Source organism: Rhyacophila brunnea, unplaced genomic scaffold (assembly GCF_057557595.1).
Source record: "Rhyacophila brunnea isolate RB1 unplaced genomic scaffold, BYU_Rbru_1.0 scaffold_8, whole genome shotgun sequence".
Taxonomy (NCBI): Eukaryota; Metazoa; Arthropoda; class Insecta; order Trichoptera; family Rhyacophilidae; genus Rhyacophila; species Rhyacophila brunnea.
The window spans coordinates 17,527,179-17,546,469 of record NW_028233350.1 but is presented as its reverse complement, the minus strand read 5'-3'; the positions used below and the strand labels follow the sequence as shown (position 1 = coordinate 17,546,469).

At 32.2% G+C, this 19,291-nt stretch overlaps 2 protein-coding genes across 3 annotated transcripts; one reads left to right on the top strand and one right to left on the bottom strand.

Moving 5' to 3' along the window:
* Window positions 1-168: 168 nt before the first annotated feature.
* LOC147063991 (uncharacterized) lies at window positions 169-10,447 on the top strand. Its single transcript, XM_085958911.1, has 10 exons — window positions 169-394; window positions 2,640-2,797; window positions 3,749-3,998; window positions 4,085-4,340; window positions 5,267-5,444; window positions 5,535-5,745; window positions 6,597-6,794; window positions 7,712-8,049; window positions 8,515-8,717; window positions 9,895-10,447. Exons 1-10 carry the CDS (start codon window positions 268-270, stop codon window positions 10,193-10,195), a joined length of 2,220 nt encoding a protein of 739 aa, XP_085815037.1. The 5' UTR covers window positions 169-267; the 3' UTR covers window positions 10,196-10,447.
* Window positions 10,448-16,723: 6,276 nt separating this feature from the next.
* Window positions 16,724-19,263, bottom strand: RpL31 (ribosomal protein L31). 2 transcript variants are annotated; one of them, XM_085958740.1, is made up of 3 exons: window positions 19,226-19,263; window positions 18,768-18,996; window positions 16,724-16,913 (listed from the first exon to the last, which is right to left on the bottom strand). In XM_085958740.1, the coding sequence occupies exons 2-3, from the start codon at window positions 18,989-18,991 to the stop codon at window positions 16,763-16,765; spliced, it is 375 nt and encodes a 124-aa protein (XP_085814866.1). In that variant the 5' UTR covers window positions 18,992-18,996; window positions 19,226-19,263; the 3' UTR covers window positions 16,724-16,762. The 2 variants fall into 2 exon arrangements, with proteins under 2 accessions (XP_085814866.1, XP_085814867.1); XM_085958741.1 differs by having other exon boundaries at window positions 19,215-19,250.
* Between the last annotated feature and the right edge of the window lie 28 nt (window positions 19,264-19,291).

Sequence of the window (19,291 nt, the reverse complement as noted above, 5' to 3'; positions counted from 1 at the left end):
AATCAGCATTTTACTGAAATCGCTTGTGATGAAGGAATATATTTAGAAACAGGAAAAATAAATGATCACGATCTGGCATATGTGTATTCAAACATTGTTTGGCTGGATCAGTATGCATTTTTCACAAATATAGAATATAAAAATGGTGTATGCATCTACAATTCCTTAAATTTTGGTGGATTTTTAAATAATTTAATAGTGCCACAAGATTTGATCGTCAACAGGAAATATAACGGTGATCAACAGACTGTCCTTGGTCACAAGATAATGAAAAAGAATTTATACATTTCTGAATCTTTGTATGCTGATTATATTTCTGGTGTCAACCTGCCTTATTTTTGCCAAATAATTTTATCAACTGAAGAAATGCCTGTTTTTGGTCTGTATATTGGTGGTAAGCAAATTATAAATATTATTTTAGTGTTATAATCTATTAAAAACCCTCTTTGTGAGCTGGCCAAGATCGACAACAGAATGTAAAGCCAATGGAAAAAATATCTGTATTAGATATTATACAAGGAACATAATAATTGTGTTGATTGTCTCTATATAAAAATTAAAAACAATAATATGTTTGATATGGTATAAAATTTTTAATCAAAATAAATGTTAAACGTGTTGAAAAAGGATGCCCCACAATGGGTGAGCGGTTACGCGTCAGGCCTATAATGTTGTAGGTCCCGGGTCTGGCAAATTCACACATTATCTTTCAATATGTGTTTGAACCATTCTCTGGACCTAGTAGGTTAAGCAAGTGGCTGACATCCATTTCTCGTAAAACCAATAACCTATTAATATACCCTCCACTCTGAGGAAGCCCATTTTATGGTCTTCTTAGTAGCATACATGGTTTAAAAAAATATATATTCTTATTTTGATATAAAGTGCTCTTAATTTGTATTTACAATTTTTTGCCTAACCGATTTTAAAACACTGTTTTTGCTGCCTGTAAAATAATATTCTAGCAAAGAGATTGGACGTTGCTTTAAGGGGGGACATGCTCAGCGTAGGTTAAAATGCAGCTTTTGTTCTATTTTCAAAGCATGATCCTGGACATACCTTAAACGTTGTAGATAATCTATTTATATAATTTTGAAGCCTTATTATCCTTTATATGTATTTTAAACATTTCATGACTGCATTAAGTATTTTTATTACATAAAATAGTATTCTTTTAAACCTCTCGCTCTGGGTCTAGGACGATTTGGCACCGGACAACTGGACGCCATGGAATTCAAAAATAAATAGACGTTAGGTACTTTAAAAAAAAATATTCAATATTATTATTTATATTTCAATGATTATTACGATTTAATAGTTGGTGAGAATGTAAATATGCAGACGTAAACAATGATTTAATCGTGCATATGTTTAAGTTCCAACGAAAAAAGAGTTTTTTATTTTATATAAAGCCTTAGGCATGGTAATTCTCAATCCGCAATAAAGAATACATTATGTTAAGAGTAAAATGAATTCAAACTACTAAGTAGTAGATAGAAACTGATTAAAATACCTCGTCTACACGTGTCTACGACAGTGCGGCGTCCAATTGTTCGGAGGCCAGTCGTCCCATTCCCCTCGCTCTAATGTTTTAGAATATGTATAGTCATATTTATTATCACTTACTGGGGGATGCCAAAAGAAATGGCGTATTTCAAAAAAACTCTACCTTATTCTTAGGTCAATAATTATTATAAAGAAATCATTATTCGTAGGATGTTTATCACACTTGAATAGTCGACATAGCTTATAATGAGTATCTTTAGAATTATCTTCAAATGTGTTAATCTTGCCCATTTTTTGAATAATAAAATGCCCAATTCTTGTCAAATTTGGGATCACAGAGATTATCAATATCATTTTTTATCGTAAATAATTCACTATAATAATGTCGATATAAATAATACTGATGGTTTTATAAATGCGTTAAAAAATTAATAAATGTAAAAAATCTTTAACACCACTGCACATTTATGTACTGAAATATGACTATACATATTCTAAAACATTAGAGCGAGAGGTTTAAAATAATACTATTTTATGTAATAAAAATACTTAATTCAGTCATCAAATGTTTAAAATAAATATAAAGGATAATAAGGCTTCAAAATTATATAAATAGATTACCTACAACGTTTAAGGTATGTCCAGGATCATGCTTTGAAAATAGAAAAAAAGCTCAATTTTGACCCACGCTGAGCACGTCCGCCCTTAATCTCTTTGTGTTCCAGTCTATGTATAACCATTTGGTTATACATATAAGAATTGTTAAATAACAACTCTTTAAAATAATGAACACTTCCATAATAATAATGGATGATTATTCACAACTTGGGTTTTGCATTTCAGCATCTACAAGATATAATATGTATACAATTTACTGAAGATTTATTAAAAGAATGTTTTTGTCTTGAGATATGCAAATTGTGTTGTTTTTAAATCAATGCGTATTCGAATCAAGAGCTTGGATCATGGTGATGTTCTTCACCAAATAAGGATTGATTGAATGTCTGATGACTAATCATCAGAAAAAAGGCTATTATAGCTGCCTGTACACTGTCAAGATCTATATTATAATATGCTAAATCTGGACATAATCAGAGATTTACCTTTATAAGTATTAAATTATTGTTTTTCAGGATCTCTGAAATTTTATAAGGAGCCTGATATAGCGAAGCTGAACCATGTTGTTATTGATGAATTCATAAAAAACCTTTGGCTATCGGATGAACCTTCAGTACTGTATGGAGACAATTTCATAACCAAAATAACATTAGAAGACATAGCAACTGTACAGGTGATTAATTAGTTTTTATTCAATTAATAATACTGAAGAAAACCTTCTTCTGTTAAGATGGAACCTAAACATAAAAAAGAAGCTGAAAACACGGTTACAAACTAAAGGCTGATAATCATTTTGCATTGCAAATCGATTTGTATCAAACATTACACTCCAACTTTGAGATTTGTTTGCCATGGCTAAAATGAGGAATATATTTGTCTTCCATAATGCAAACCATACAGCGCTCGATGGGAAATTTTACAAACCGGAGCGCTCAATAATTTTCTGAAAATATTAACATAGTTATAAATTATAAAAATATAAATGTGTTAGATTTTTATATAGAAAGGAGGCTATCGAAATTCACAGGAACTTTGAACATAATAATAGGGACAATGGACTACATTTAGTAACGTCATGGCTGTCGGAGACTCTCTGCAAGATCCAATTTCCTATCTGGTCGTTGCAACTGACATAGAACACTATCACACCCTTTTGACTCTGAGCAACATTTGGTCTCAGCTAAACATACCCCTTTTCAATACGCATTCACATTCCTACACCTAATAGTACACTTCAACAAGCCCGAAAGATCGAGAAAAGAAGAAGGAACCCGTGATGATAACCCAAAAATCTATTACAATAACAAACAACCACGAATGTCTCAAAAATTATATAATGAACAATCATTATATAATATGTAATTTAGGATTACATACATGTATGTAAGTAATCGTAGCAAAATGTCCAGCACTTCTGATTATATTTACCATAAGTTGCCAACACGCAGAATGTTAAATTTTCTGTATATACCAATTCCAATTTCCATGGTCCAAACCTTCAGGTTTTATTATAAATTATAAACATTAGTAAAATAATATCTTACTTCTATTTCATGACAATTATGCCAGTATAGAAAATAATGCTGAAGAAATTTATATAATATGTGTATTCTAATGTTTTTAGGGATCTGTTGGAGGCGTGAATTTAAACAGTCTCTCTGAAAATTTTGTAAGCCTTACTGATAATCAGGACATAGTGAATTTATTAGAAATATCGCATATTAATTGTGATAAAATAAAAGTATATCAGGAAACAACAGTGGGTGAACACGTGCACGGCTTGGCATTTGACCACTTTTGCAACAATACCTTACAAATTGACGGCTACCAAACCATCTATAAACAAATTGATTTTGATACCATTTTTGTTAGAGGTAAGATTTCGCGGAAGCATTTTTTTGTTGTTGTTTAAAACATAATTTAGTAAGCATAATCTATATGTCTAACACTAACATTTCAGAAAGCTTTCGATTGGAGGGAACCGTAAACAACTTGAATTTCGAAACAGACGTGTTTCATTTGAACGGTGAAAATCATAATACACAACATATGACATTAAAGGCAGCAAGAATTAACAGCCTTTCAATGCCAAAAGGAAGTCTACAAAATGTTAATATTGAACAATATTTCAAAAATGTAATTGATAAAACTACATTACACACTTCCATTGTACGGGGTACAAAAACCATTGAACATTGCAGTTCTAGCGACATTAGGTAATACAATATAGTTTTATGACTTATGAATAGTGTAATTATTAGTAATTAGTCTACCATTCTCACTAGTGTTAATCTATCTAAGAAATCGTGAACATTAGTTTTGATTTCCCCACTAACCTGCCATTCATTGGTGATGTTGATTGGAATGGCAATGCCTATGTTCAAAAAAATTGCTTGCTTCACATATTGACATATTCCACTAACATGAGTGAGTTCAGATGAACACTGTTTCATGATTTCTTAAAATGGGTCCGTTTGATTCATCTTGTAGACTCATCACTGTTCGCTACATTTTTATATTTTGTTTCCGCTATTTTCAGTTATAATATGTTTTTTTATCTAGATGTCGTCAGGTCTTGAATTAATAATTTGTAATGTCTATGATATTATGTAGAAAGTACATAAAGAAATAAATTGAAATTATTATTCATAATAATAATAATACATATGTAACTTACAGATCATAATATAAGTTAGTGGATAATATAATATTTAAATCATAAGGGGTATTTTGAGAGAGGTATATGTTTATGCAACATTTTTTATCATGCTTTATTACAATTTTGAATTATATTATTTTTACTTAATAAATGATGACCGAAGATTTTCAAAACGAACAAATATAGCTTTGCTCTGATCATTTACATGTGGAGTGGGCTAGATAAAATTTAGTAACTTATTTACAGTCAGTAAAGTTAATAATAGTGATTACATATTTTACTTTTATATTAAATGCACTACCAAATACCAAGTCCCATACATACTACATTTGCTTCGATAGAGAGCAGTACCGGATGGCAGCTAGTATATAATATTATAATGTATTATTTATATAATACTACTACCGTTAGTCATTTTAATCATTATAATATTGGTAATACGACTGAAATATACTTTTCTATATATAAAAAAATATGCCAAAGTGTTTCAGGGTACGTGAATGGGAAAAAAATTATTGAAGAAAATATTTTTACCAGAAATATTCCCCAAATTGTAACTGGGAGAAAAACAATCAGTTCCAAGGATGTTACTTATTTCAGCAATGCAAAAATCAGTAAAAATGTGAACAGTTATAATGCATATGATACTTTTAAATCACTGGTAAGTTATTTTTATAGAATTGTATACTATTGAAAGCATTGGACGGCTATATTTAATTATTCCATAACATTCAATGTGATATATTTTCAGATTAATAGAAACAACGAAGTAATTATACAAAGTCCAAAAGTATTGGAATCTCAGATGTATTCTGATAATCTCTTTGTGGACGGTAGTGTGAATGGATTGAACTTCAGCAGCATGACAAAGTCTCTAAAAAATCCACAGCAATTTAAAAACTACGACAAAGAATACACCGAGTTGATCAACTATTCCTATCAGATCTCATCAAATTTTGAAAGTATGTATGCTATTGAGGAGATTGCTCTCATTTGTTCACTGTTCACATTACGAAAACATGTATCTTTCGTGAATTATTGATATTTTTTATTAGCCATTTTATTTTTTATAGAACGCGAGCCTAATACTACAAGGTTCTAAGTGTTCGTCCTTGAAAAAACAAACTCAACAATGAAGTAGTATTCTAAGCCGCCACATTGTTACTTTTGTTTCGTCAAGGACAAACACTTAGAACCTTGTAGTTCTCCACTCGCGAGAAGTTCTAAATAATGGTATTGTTTACAGTTATTTTGTCATATATGTTTTCGGATTTGGCTATAAATATTTTAGTTTTGGTGTGCAATTGGTATAGTTACACAAGTTATAAATTTTAAATAGTGAAAATAAGCTTAAGGTATTTAAACAGTCCCACGATGTCCGCGTCAGCCTTTAGCGTTGTGGGTCCCAGGTTCGAATCCTGGGTCTGGCAAGTACACATATTGTTTTTCAATTTGTGCATGAGTCAGAGTATGGACCTAATAGGTTGAGCAAGTTACAGACGTCTATTTCCTGTAAAAACAAAATCAGTTAATACAAACCTCCACCCTGTGGAGGCCCATATTATGATCTTATTAGGATTAAACATGGTCAGAAAAATTTAAAAATAAAGATATTAATAATCCGTCAGCAAATCTACTAAAATTTGAACATAACAATATTTTAAATGCAAATAAGCTAAATAATTTTATGCATACATATTAGTTTTTTTTAATACACTATTTTATTATGTATTGAATTTATCTTGTGATTATATTTAGAAACAGCACTATTATTGCAATCTATTTTTGTTTAAAACATTTCTAATTTCAATAGGACATGCAAGAAAATTAGTTGATTTGAAGATATCTAATGTAATACCTGGAGAAATTCTGTGCATCACCTCTATACCTCAAACATCAGAAAATATTGTAGAAACACAAATGGCAATTGCTTTTAAAAATCCAGCTGGATTATCAGAAATCAGATTCTACTCATGGAACAAATATCATCATGTTTTTGAACAGAATTTTGGTAAGACATTCATTTTAATGTGTACTCATTTAAACAGGGTAATTTTTCAACGTAATAAATTCTTGGGATTCCACCGCGTGTACTTCTTCCTTCTTTCCTCGACGTTTCGTGCTCATTGCAGAGGCCATTATCAAGAGATGTGTTATGATGAAGTGTAGCATAGGTGTATGAATGCAAACATCGCCCTAAGAATGCCAAAAGGAATCCGATTAGCTAAGAGCAAACGTTGCTCAGAGTAATGTGTCAATCTTTACGATCAGAGGTTTCGAGGAAAGAAGGAAGTACATAATACACGCGGTCGAAACCCAAGAATTTATTATGTTAAAAAGTCTCAAACATTATCGGGAAATTTTTCATTTGTATAATTATTACGCGTATCAACTAATTATATATTATTTATCATAACTTTCGAGGTGGGATCTGAAATTTCCTCATCATAATAAATAATTGCACATTGACAACTGTCGGGCCTCGGCTAAAATTTTGATTTAAGTATTTTATCAAAAGATGGAAGTGATTTAGAGATCTGGTTATATAGTTATCAAAAGACAATTATTGTTAATTGTAATAAAAAAGATAATTGCATGCTAGTAATCTGTAGTTATGACCAACGTTCCCTCTAATTTTTCTCTTGTGTGTGTGGATCATCAACGTATCTGAGAAGTGGCATAACTAGACTGCAGCAAGTTTAACATGAAGCGTGGCCGTTTCGAGGACTGCAATACTGACAATCCTTTCATTCACCTTACAGGGAACATTGGTTATGACCCTATAGCCATCAGTGTGTGATATTATGTCTGATTTGCCAAAATATACATTTACTCGGGTAATCCCAGATAATATACCACTGGTCTATGGTAGAGAAATATGTGAATATTCACACAACTTTTTATTGATATTTTGTATTTGAATTTCAGGTATAAAGCCACTTGCTTACTATGAAATTGTTACAAAACTATTCTCGTTCGCATTGGGAAGATGGACAGTTCTCTTCATCGAGATATCTGATCCCAACGGTTATCGCAGAATACTTTTAATACCATTTGATGAAGGACTGCGTCAGTTTGATGAACAATCTCATAACCAATTTGATAGCAATGTCACTACAACTGCAGTGTCTCTAGAATCCACAGACCAGAATTGCATGTTCGTCTCATCTGTCTTTGGTCCATGCCAGTTGTATTGTCATGAAAAGCACAGCAGTGTTCATGATTTGCGATGGCATCAATCTATACCTATTTACAACAGTACAGAGGTATCTACAAATTTAATAAAACATTTAATAACACAGTTTTAAAAACAGAAAAAACATTGAGAAACATCTACCTCTCTGCATTTTGATATTGAACATGTTGATTGTGTTGATGCATTGCACATTGATGTTTATATTTTTAATAACTATTGTCAGTCAATCCTTCACTCTGCTTACTTAAAAAATCATCTTATGTTTTCAACACTCCATTTCGTTTAAATATGTTGCAATCTATACCATGTAGGTATATTATGAAAAGATTTTTCACACAAAGAAATGAGGTATGCAACACTGTCCACCAAGGTCCTCGTGTAGGACCTTGCGTGCAAGTCCGTCATTATTAATCACGATCTTTAATAATTTTCAAGCTAAAATAACTGTTAAAATACACACGCCATTACTCACCTTTACTTGATAGCACTAGAATAATTCATAAATTTAATCTGATAATTACTTTATATTTTATAGATTGGTGTACTGAACATATCAGGTATTGTCCATGTCCTGGTCGCAAGTTCAGAAAGCATACAAGTTCTCCGGTGGGTGGGAACAGGGCGCGGCACTCTGGCCACCCTTCAGTCTCTACCTGGAGCCTCGTCTTTTGCCGCAGCCACATTGGACTATCACCACTTTGTGGCAGCAATACACCAGAATATCGTCACCATTTACAAGTAATTAATCTATTTTCCTTTTGATGGAAATTGAGCGCAAATTGTGAGAAATCCATTTACTCCATCCTGAGTGATCCTCACATGAATACAATAATTTCTCTCGAATTCAGTATTCTCAATATGCATAGGTAAAAAAGGTATATTACCATCTTCGTTCCCATCCGCATCCATCATGGAAGTTGTAATATGCTGCTTATATGATAAATGGATGGATATAGCCATTTGCCCAACCCATTGGGTCTTTGCTTTGGATCCAACCGATGTTGCCAACCGTACTATGAATATTATAGTACAATACCATAATTAATTACCCGAAAAATGTAAAATACTATAATAATTACGATTGCAATACTGAATCAAACACAAATAGAAGACATGAATTTGCCAGACGTACGACTCAAACCTGTGATTTTAGCGGTAGACAGTCACTGCCCCACACAGCCGCAGTACAGACGAATTTTTTTGACTGTTTAACTTCAATATTTAATTAAATTAAAGAATGTAAAATTCTCTGTTGAAAATTGGTTGCCATTATTGACAGGATTTTAAAACACCCTAGATGTGTAGTTGTTGGGTAATATCGGCATAGATAGTATTGGAAGTCAGTAGCTTAATTAGTAAATCGTAGGATGTGATTCAAATCTCACTCGGTCCAAGATTTGTTCTACTAGGTACTTATATTTCTGATACACATCTTGAAATTTAAATATTTTAGTAGCAGTTTTGCTTTGAAGATTTTTAAATGTGATGTTGATCATAATAGTCATTAATAAGGTATAATTCCAACCTTCATCAAAACACACTTTCAAAAAGTCAGGAATCGAGGGCATCCGTTGTTTGTTCTCCCAAGATGCAGAATTAGTGATGCCGATTGGGAGGGCACTAACCATGTTTAATAAAATCGCTTCGGATATTGATATACTCCACCTACGTGAGGATGAGATAGGTGGACATTGTTTTATAAACTCTTAAAATAGGGACTGCTTAACTCATCCGGTGTACTTATCTAATTAATATTTTTTGTATTTACACTTTGCAACTGCTTAATAACTTAATACTGGTCTATCTCTTTTTTATGTAATACTGTTTTAATATTTCTTAAATACTTCTTTCTCGTCTTAAATTAATAATTTGTAATGTTCATTTTATGTAAAAATAAATAAAATTTGAATTTTAGATTCAACAGCGATGTACAAAGATTCGACATGCACCAACAACTATTCGGTTTAGACGGTGCAGAAAAATTGCAGCTGATTGTTCTACCAGGAAAGCAACTAATATTATACATTTTGGATTCACAATCACGTCTCGCCGTCTATGTTGATGCTGGCATCGCAGGATTCCAATTGGAGTTTATGCATTACGCTTCCATTCCCCACATATCCAATCTGATGAACATAATATCACGAGATGGCCAATATTTTATAGCTCTTGTATCTACTAATCAAGTGCAGATAGTGGAAACCATTTTAAAATAGTCACAATGTTATCGCTTCAATTTTCTAAATTAAAATACTTTTAAATGCAATTCGAAGTATCGAAAATGTATCAGAATTTTATTAATTGTTATAAATATTAATTATTTATCATTTAAAACTCACAGGCATGCAACATTATGTATAGAATATTACGTACCATTATTTAAGTAAAGAATACTTAATTATTTTCTTGCCTTTTTTTATAATTATGGTCGAGTGTTTACTATATTATTATAAAACTTGTTTTTATTGAATATTTGTTTCATTTTCCCACTAAATGTCTCATTACTAATGCATACCCAGACAGGGTGAATTTTCAATCACTTAAAAAGACACACTGATTACTAAAATTGATACAACTCATTTATTCAAATAAATATTTATAGGTATTGAATTCTTCTATTATTTTTTTTAATTTAAATTAATTTTGTGCATCAGTGGAATCAAAAAACATGTCAAATAGTTTTTTGGCGTTTTTAACCTTCTAGTAAATAATAATGAAAGAAAGATAATATATTAAAACTGGAGCTAAATATAATACTCTTCAAGATATTTAGACGATGGAGGGGCTATTATGTTTTTACTCTCTGAAAGACCTCATACCTACCAAACCGATCATTATTTTGACAAATTTCAATAAAAATCGATTTTATAAATCAAATAATTCTTAAAAAATATATCGGACTGTATATAACTAACATCACAAAATGATAGCGACACCTATTTAGTAGTTTCAACTTTTAAAAAAAATCAAAATATGATTAAAGTTGGTTGATTTTCACTGTCCTGCACATGGCCCCCACAAAGGGGGGGCAGGGCTGACAGGGCTAGAGCCTGGGGGCCCGGCGTGGCGGGTCGATTAAGCAAGATAAACACACATTACAAATTCGCGCTAATAGTAAAAAAGTCGCCTGTGGCGCTATTTCACGAATAGAATTTTATTTTATAATTATTTTTAGTGTACTTCCTGGCTAATAAAACGACTATTTATCCAATACGGCGAAAGGTCGCATGTTACTTGGCTATCACAAAAGGTGGTCGCGATCATCGCTTCATAATATGATAGGTGCTGACAATTTAAGTTGATTTATTTAAAAATGCCAGAAGCCTGCATTTCCGCAGAATACCATTTGGGGATCACTATTGTAGCACATTACACGGCTCTTAACCTTAGCAATAGGTAGGGGGCCCGCCAAACATCTTGGACTGGGGGTCCGCTTCAGGATATGGTCCTGCAACAGCAGTGCCGATTGGGTCCAATAGGTTAATATTATATCATTTTTTGCATGAATGAGAATAAAAAGCTTTAATTATTGTATATCGAGGGTATACTGACAGAAAGCATTATCTCATTAAAACAAGTTCTGAGATAATCGCAAAAAGGACTTTAATTTTTTTTTTTTTGCGTTCTCCCACATAGATTTTTTTATGATTTAAAAACATTTTTTCTACATTATAAAGACTAACCTTTATAGCAAACACAACATACGACATGTTACAAGTCCTGTATTTTGTATACGCAGAACGCATTAGGTCATTATCATGTTTTCTATCAGAATAAAAAAATAACAATATGATTTAATAATGTTTCTATTTTCTCACCATTATATCCTATACCTTTGTGCGTTTTACCCAGGACGTAGAGCGTAAAATTGTATACATTTTGGCATTTAAAACAGAAAAAACTGAAATAATGCGTTCTGTCAGTATACCCTCGATATACACTAGAACCCTACCGGCATAAGAAGACCCGCGAGATGAAGCGGGGGGAAAAGAAAGAAAAATATTGCCAGGTTCAATACATATTTTGCCTCGTTAAATAATTAATCTTTGCTTCTAATAATAATAGTTTTATAGAAGTCCATTTGTGTAATAATTAAATTATAATACATGGAATTTTAACGAAATCATATGTAGGTATAGAACGTATAATGCACTATTAATTATTGATGAATGAACTCATTCAAAAACTCAGAACATTACATCACCTTAAAAATGTATGTGTCCGAAAGATTTAAGACAGCACTTACATAAAAAAATATACTTACCTAATTGTTTCCAAGAATTTAAGTAGGTATGAGCTTCGCCCCAGACAATATTTATATTTTACAACCCCATGTGGCATCCATGTGTTTGGGACTTTGGGCAGTTTGGAAGTATTTTAGGCGATTTAAAAGGCAGCAAGGCCTATTGTTTACTTAATTGGTATGCCGGTCTTTGTTATTGATACGAAACATGAATTTGGTAGGTATATGATAATATGCATTGAAATAAGTAGGTAGGTATATAATATTTATAAAAATTACTTATTTATTTGACACTCCTAAAACAATGAAAACATAATAGCGTACATAAAAGGAATGGATATTAAGTGTATATAGGCAGGTACTTTTTGTAGTTATAAGTGTAGATATTATAATTTGCGCAAGAAAAATAGAATAGTTGGTCTGAGTGGGTACTAATACAAAATACAATAGTCATATTAAAGCACACATTTTCAAACACTACTTAGAAATCAATGTCTTTTTGAAACTATTACAAGAAATAAAAATAAAGCTTCATTTTTTTCTTTAAAAAATATCAAACTAAATTTTAAATTATTGAGTATATTTTATCAGCGTATGGCAACATTCAAATATATAGCAAGACCGTACACATGTCATCATGGACACTCTAAGACAGTCTAAGAATTGAATTTTGCAAAGGGATAATGACTTGCTTAATCTCTACTTCTTCATCGCAAAATTTTGCAACGTTATAAAACAATCTCCCTGGCAGGTCCGGGTATTGGTTTTCCAGACTTTGAAGTCATTTTGTAAGAGATATTGTTAAAATATTGGAGTTGTTCGCGGTAAGTGTTTACTGAATGGAATGTGTCGCTGGACATGAGTGGACCTATCACTACCCCCACCTTTCGCAAGTCTTTCCTCTCACCCCGCTTCATCTCACGGGTCTTCTTATGCTGGTAGGGCTCTAATAATTAACTCTGCCAAGGTTTGCACTAGACTTTCCATCTTCATGTAGATCAATGGTACTCAACCTATTTTTCTTCGGGCAAAATACATATCGACTGTAAAAAGGAAAAAGGGCGTAATCCACACAAAGCAAATTTTACAGGAGGAGCAAAAAACGTTTTTTCAATGATTTTCTGTCAAAATCAAAATAAAAAATATACACAGACTTAAAGTGCATAATGATTAATAATTTGGTGTATTATTTTCCCAATCTGACATTAATTACGTAAGTTATTAGAGAAAAACCGATAAAAATGATGGTAACATCCTTTTTCCTTACCAATTTCAAATGTCGTATTCATAAAATACAGTGGACTTACGCAGCAAATAGCCTTTTTTCACACTTATTTTTAATTAAATTCATGGGAATGTATTTCTTTATAGTGTTTCACTAGGTGTTTATTTAATATTTTTTCATTTCCTATGGTTTAATTATATTATGTTTAAAATTAGAACAATCATAATTTATTATTTTCAGAAAAAAAGTATTTTATTAAACCATAAATGACACATAATCATTACATAATAGTAATAATGATAATAGTAAATATAGCAAATATTTTATTATATATAGATAGACATAGTATATTGATTCAAGCTAATCTTAGTTATTTACAATAATTATAACAAATAACCAATATTTGCGGATGTATTTGGTTCTTGACAATCACTTGTCACTTTGATCAGTGGCTATTGACAACAAATTAAAACAAAACGCATTTTACTCGAGATTTATGTTATTACTATAAATAATACGGTGCATAATTATAATTTTTGTCCATTAAAATGATTTTAATCGTAAATATAAGCGTACATAGGACCAAGTTCAGTTTAAAATTGTGTTTGACATGTCACATAACCTATAAACCGCACGGCGGTGTTTGAAGTAAATATAGCAAATATTTTATTAATTTTATCATCTAATATGAACAAGAGATCATTAACCAATGATTAAGACACAATATAAGTTGTAACATAATGTTTTATAACAATTTACAGAGAATTAATGATGACGCTTCACTTGTGCGGCATAAAAATTTCAAGGCGTAATTTTAAGGTCTTACCATTTTTCTTTGTGTTGTTTATTCCATCCATGTTAACACCACACATTTTAAGAATATTTTAACTTCTTTCTATTGCCATTTTCACTGGATTAGTATACTTTAAATGAATTTTAATGGAGAGAGTGTCGAAAAACGTGTTGGACTGTCAAACGAGCGAGCGAAACTATTAGGTGGCTTAATCTTCATTATGGTTCATACCTGAGCCAGCCGGCGGTCAGCGTTTAGTAAAACTGCCATTATCCTCATACATTTACGGATTAAGTTGCTTACCGCCCTTTTCCTTACCACAAAAGATTGCTTAAACGACTTATAATGTCATTAACGTGGTTTGAGCCCCTTTTCCTGGACGTAAAATTCACACGCCCTTCATTTCTAAAAACTAAAAGCTAAATTTTCATAATAATTCGTCATTTGCAGCTTAAATCCTTTGGGCATACCATGTATTGAGTTGAATACTTTGCTAATAACAAATAAAACCCACTTTGCAAAAACTGAGGCTTACGCCCCTTTTCCTTTCCACAGTCGATATATTTGTAATGTAACGTGGGCCGCATCACTACTGGTGTGACAAAAAAAATCATGATATGCCGTTTCTAGAGGTCAGGGTTACGTTTCGACTTATGACTACTAAATGATTATTTTACACCGGGAGAAGCCCGCCTGTAACGGGTGTATCAACGCCTTTTGCAATTTCCTCATGCGCCCCCCATGCATTACCCCCTAAAATCATACATGTTAATTTCAAAGGCCCCTAAAACGGTAGTTGAGTTTCAAAGTCCCCTAAAATGAAAATCATTTGATTTTTAATAAATTCTCTCAGTAAAATATGCAAAGAGTGAGTAAGGGATACTAAATATTATACTCTTTATAGTGTATAAATCAAATAATAAATACATAAAGTTCACGCATTCAATAGATATGACTTTTTCTCAGAACTGTCAAAAGTCGTTTTAGGGGCTTTTGAAACTAGACGCTTCATATGATGTTTTACATATGAGACTATATTATGGTCAATCTCATTGACACAAAATTTATATATGTTTGTATGGATGAGGATTTAGGTATGTATTATATACATATATATTATTAGGTGAGTTATATATATTATAATTAAGGGAGTTTATATGTATATTTTTTAAAAAATAATCCTATAAAAGTAGGTACCATGTAAGAGTATTATTAAAGACTAATATCTCATTAGTTAACTCCATTAATTATTTTTCTTAGAATTGACGATTTACACCTCTTGAGTGTAATATTTTTATTGTTTATAAAGAATAATGACCTATTATTAGGTTTGACGATTTATTATAATAATATGCTATCCAGTGTATTGTTATTAATAAGATAGGGTTTTTACTAATTAGGTTTTTTACTGATACTTCAACTATTCATAAATTGTTTGTTGTATTTTTTCTTTTTTGTAACCTCTGACTAGATAGGTAGGTAATGGAGTTTTTACCTACTCTATTGTATTGATTTACTATATAAGGTAGAGTTAAGATTGTTCGTTGTCAGTGTGTGTTTGCCTTTGGTGAGTGTACACAACGCCTGAAGATGCCGAAAGGCGAAACCCGGGTCGCGAGAAACGACTTAAATGGAATAGTACAGAGCTTGAGTCATGTAATCAAAGCATGCATTCAATATTGGTGATATTTGAGGACATTATTCTGAGGCTGTATACGTCAAGCATTTTAGAGCTTGGCTGTCATCAGTCATAAATAAAATTCGGCTTCAAAATCTGTGTCTATAGAGCCTGGCTTTACATTTCTATCATATTAATCTGTTGTGGATATACTTTAAATATAATTATATATACGACTATCACAAAGCTGTATCAACATTTTTATTTAAACTATTTTGATGAGCTAACTTGATGTACACATAAAATAAAACACAATAATGATTGAATTCCAACCTAGCAAAAACTATATGTTGGACAAGTTAAATGTGTGTGGGCGAATTTGTCCACCACCATTTCTCACAACAGCCCTTTAGCTGCCCACATGTTCCACTAATCAGTGAAAATGGTAATTTCCCTTTTCTTTTTATAAACGCAGCTGCTCATTCCAAATATTACATTTTATAGTGACCACAGAACAGATTAATAAATAGAATTCTGTTAGGCTATATTCCAATACAGTACATTTTGACGCAGGGTTTTAAATGCGTGTCCTACGAAAATGAACATTACGGACATGCAATAGTATGTTGTAACCTTCAATACACCAATATTAAATGAGTGTCATTGCATAAACAGTTGTCAGTATTCGACGCATATTTTTGACACATGTTTAAGTTTACCCCGTATTTTCCACACTCGAGATCGGTTGCCTGCTTTTCCACACCCGTTAGGTATTGCAGTACCCATTATTTCAGAGTTCCCTGATAGTGACATTGTCTCAAGAAATAAATTTGAAATGAGGGATAAATAAATAAAAACAAGTGAGTTTGTTTTTCCAAATTTAATTAGAAACTATAGATAATTTTCATTCTTGGCTGGCGTCAACATTCTCAGTTTGCAGACCCTTCAGAGTGGGTACAGCGACGTACGTTACAAGGGTGAACAGTTTGTTTGCGGAGTCTTCGTCATCATTTCGGCGGCGAGATAAACGGACGCGGACTCTGAAGGGGACATTTCTATAACAAATAGAGAAAATATTTCAGTTTAATCAATCATATTAATAAACGTCTACACTAGTAACTGTTTATACACCTGAAGACGAGTGCACAGGCGGCCCATCCAAAGAGATTTGAGTAATGTTTCTGTTCTAAGTATTCTCGCTTCCATATTCATTTACTATATTGAACACAATATACAGTAGAACCTCGTTAATAAGAACACGGATAATTCAAAATTCGCCGTAATTCGTAATTTTTGCGAAAACGAGGTTTTACTCATATATAAATTATTTCATTTATGTAGTAAACTCTGAAAATAATATTTGATATTTAAACGAAACTAGTGTTCGATTAAAAAAATATGTACCTATATTGTGGTGGAAACCAACTGTTAAATTTATTATGAATTATCACTAAGTAAACACTACATCTCTTTGAAGATTTTGGTCTGTACCTTTACCAAATTTTCCGACACTTATTCCACTATGATTTGATTTAATTTTAAATTGGTCATATGTGGCTACAAAAGTATAATTTAGCCATATCATAATCATAGCGCCTGTACACGTGCACGAATTTATTACCAGCAATCGATAGCTTGTACATTAAACCATGACGATAAACACACAAAAATGCCAATTGTTGCACCAATCTCATTTTCAAGTACCAGCAAGACACATTGGTCGGTGTTATGTGCATGTTTTCTACAGTGCGCAGTTTAATTGGTTTGTGCATGCATGACTTATCACGTAAATTCAGAAGCCACTAAACATTTTTGGGTAAATGTGCCATGCCGTAGATGCCCGCATGAGTTTTTTATAACTTTCTTTTTAGACCAAACCCAACCTAACCTAACCTACACCAACCTAATATAATCTTAGTGTATGATAATGATGCATCAATATGTATGAAAATTTCAAATTTTAAATAAACAATTATTGGATCGAAAAGCATCTGCGTCAACAGAAAAAAGTATTTAGTATAATTGTCTACATGGAATACTGTTTTCACAAAAAAAAAAATTATGAAAGCTCATCCAGACATCTGCAGCATAATTACCCCTTTTTGATACATGCATGCAGTCTTGCAACTTTCACTATAATACGTTTTTCGGTACTATACAGTTATCCTGGATACTGCGGCAAACAAATTTTGAAAATAGCCGATATACTGGATTATTTGTTAGGATAACCTAAACTAACCCAAACTAACAAAAAATCCAGTATATCGGCTATTTTCAAAATGTGTTTGCCGCTGTATCCAGAATAAACGTATAGTACCCGTTATTCCACTTGCATTTTATTATTACGGTAGCGACAGTGCGTACCGCTTCACAGTAAATCCATATACGTTAAAACGAGGTATTACATCCTACTGCATTTCTGACCAAACAAACACAATTAAAACTCTTTTCGATGTTCACACTTGTCGCTTATGAACATCGGTGAAATGTTTCAAATATTTTTCTCACCGTATTCTCACTACAAATAATATTGAGTATTAGAAGAATAAATGTATGGTTGATCACTGATACTTGTTCCATGCATCTCAACTATGAAACTTTGCATAATTAATCACTCAATTCACTTTTCACGGACACAAGAAGTTTTCACTGAACCAAGAATCTGATAATAAAAATGTCTATGGTTAAGTATATAATCTTTCAATTATACATCTTTCGATTTGAATTGTTATTGTTTGACATAATGAAATATTGACTTTCCGTTGATGGTCAATGTATTAAATTCACCTATTGCGTGACGTCAGTAATTATTTTCAGTGGTCCGAAAAAAAACAAGGGGCAAAGGGCTATTAGCCAATGTAAGGTTATGTTAAAGTTGGACCAATTTGACAGCAACAAAGAATTCGTACCTGATTCCCTTAGACCATAAGAATTTGTTTAGTCTTGTGTCAACTCGAACATCGGGGGTACCCATCTGCTTTTCGGCGAACTTCCTGATTTCCTTGATGGCTCTGGGCGCCCTTTTCTTGAGGCCGACTCCATGTAGCCTTTTATGAAGGTTCACGGTATATTCCCTTGTGACGACTTCATTGATGGCAGATTTGCCCTTCTTCTCGCCTTTTGTTTTGGCCATGTCAGCTAAAATATAAAATTAATTCAGAAATATTATCGTGTAAGTACTCGCGACCAGTGACAGATCCATCAACACGGGTCGAAACCCCGTTCATCGCGAAACAACTATGTCGGACAAAAAATCACAGCGTTCGCACATTCTTGGGGAATATATCTAGGAGCTGGATGGATGAAAAAGCATAATTATCCATTAAATTAACAGGATTAAAACAGATAAAACATACACCACGCGTACCTTTGACAGTGAACGGATTGGAAAGAAACAGAAAATGTGGCGACAGCTAGCGTTAAAATTTGACAA

Excerpts from the sequence above, each read along its gene's own strand:
- LOC147063991 (XM_085958911.1), top strand. The coding sequence starts at position 268 with ATGAAAAAGAATTTATACATTTCTGAATCTTTGTATGCTGATTATATT. Across the intron at positions 5,746-6,596 it reads GATCTCATCAAATTTTGAAA|GACATGCAAGAAAATTAGTT; the intron begins GTATGTATGCTA and ends TAATTTCAATAG. Across the intron at positions 8,050-8,514 it reads CTATTTACAACAGTACAGAG|ATTGGTGTACTGAACATATC; the intron begins GTATCTACAAAT and ends TATATTTTATAG.
- RpL31 (XM_085958740.1), bottom strand. The coding sequence starts at position 18,991 with ATGGCCAAAACAAAAGGCGAGAAGAAGGGCAAATCTGCCATCAATGAA. Across the intron at positions 16,914-18,767 it reads TTATGGTCTAAGGGAATCAG|AAATGTCCCCTTCAGAGTCC; the intron begins GTACGAATTCTT and ends TATTTGTTATAG.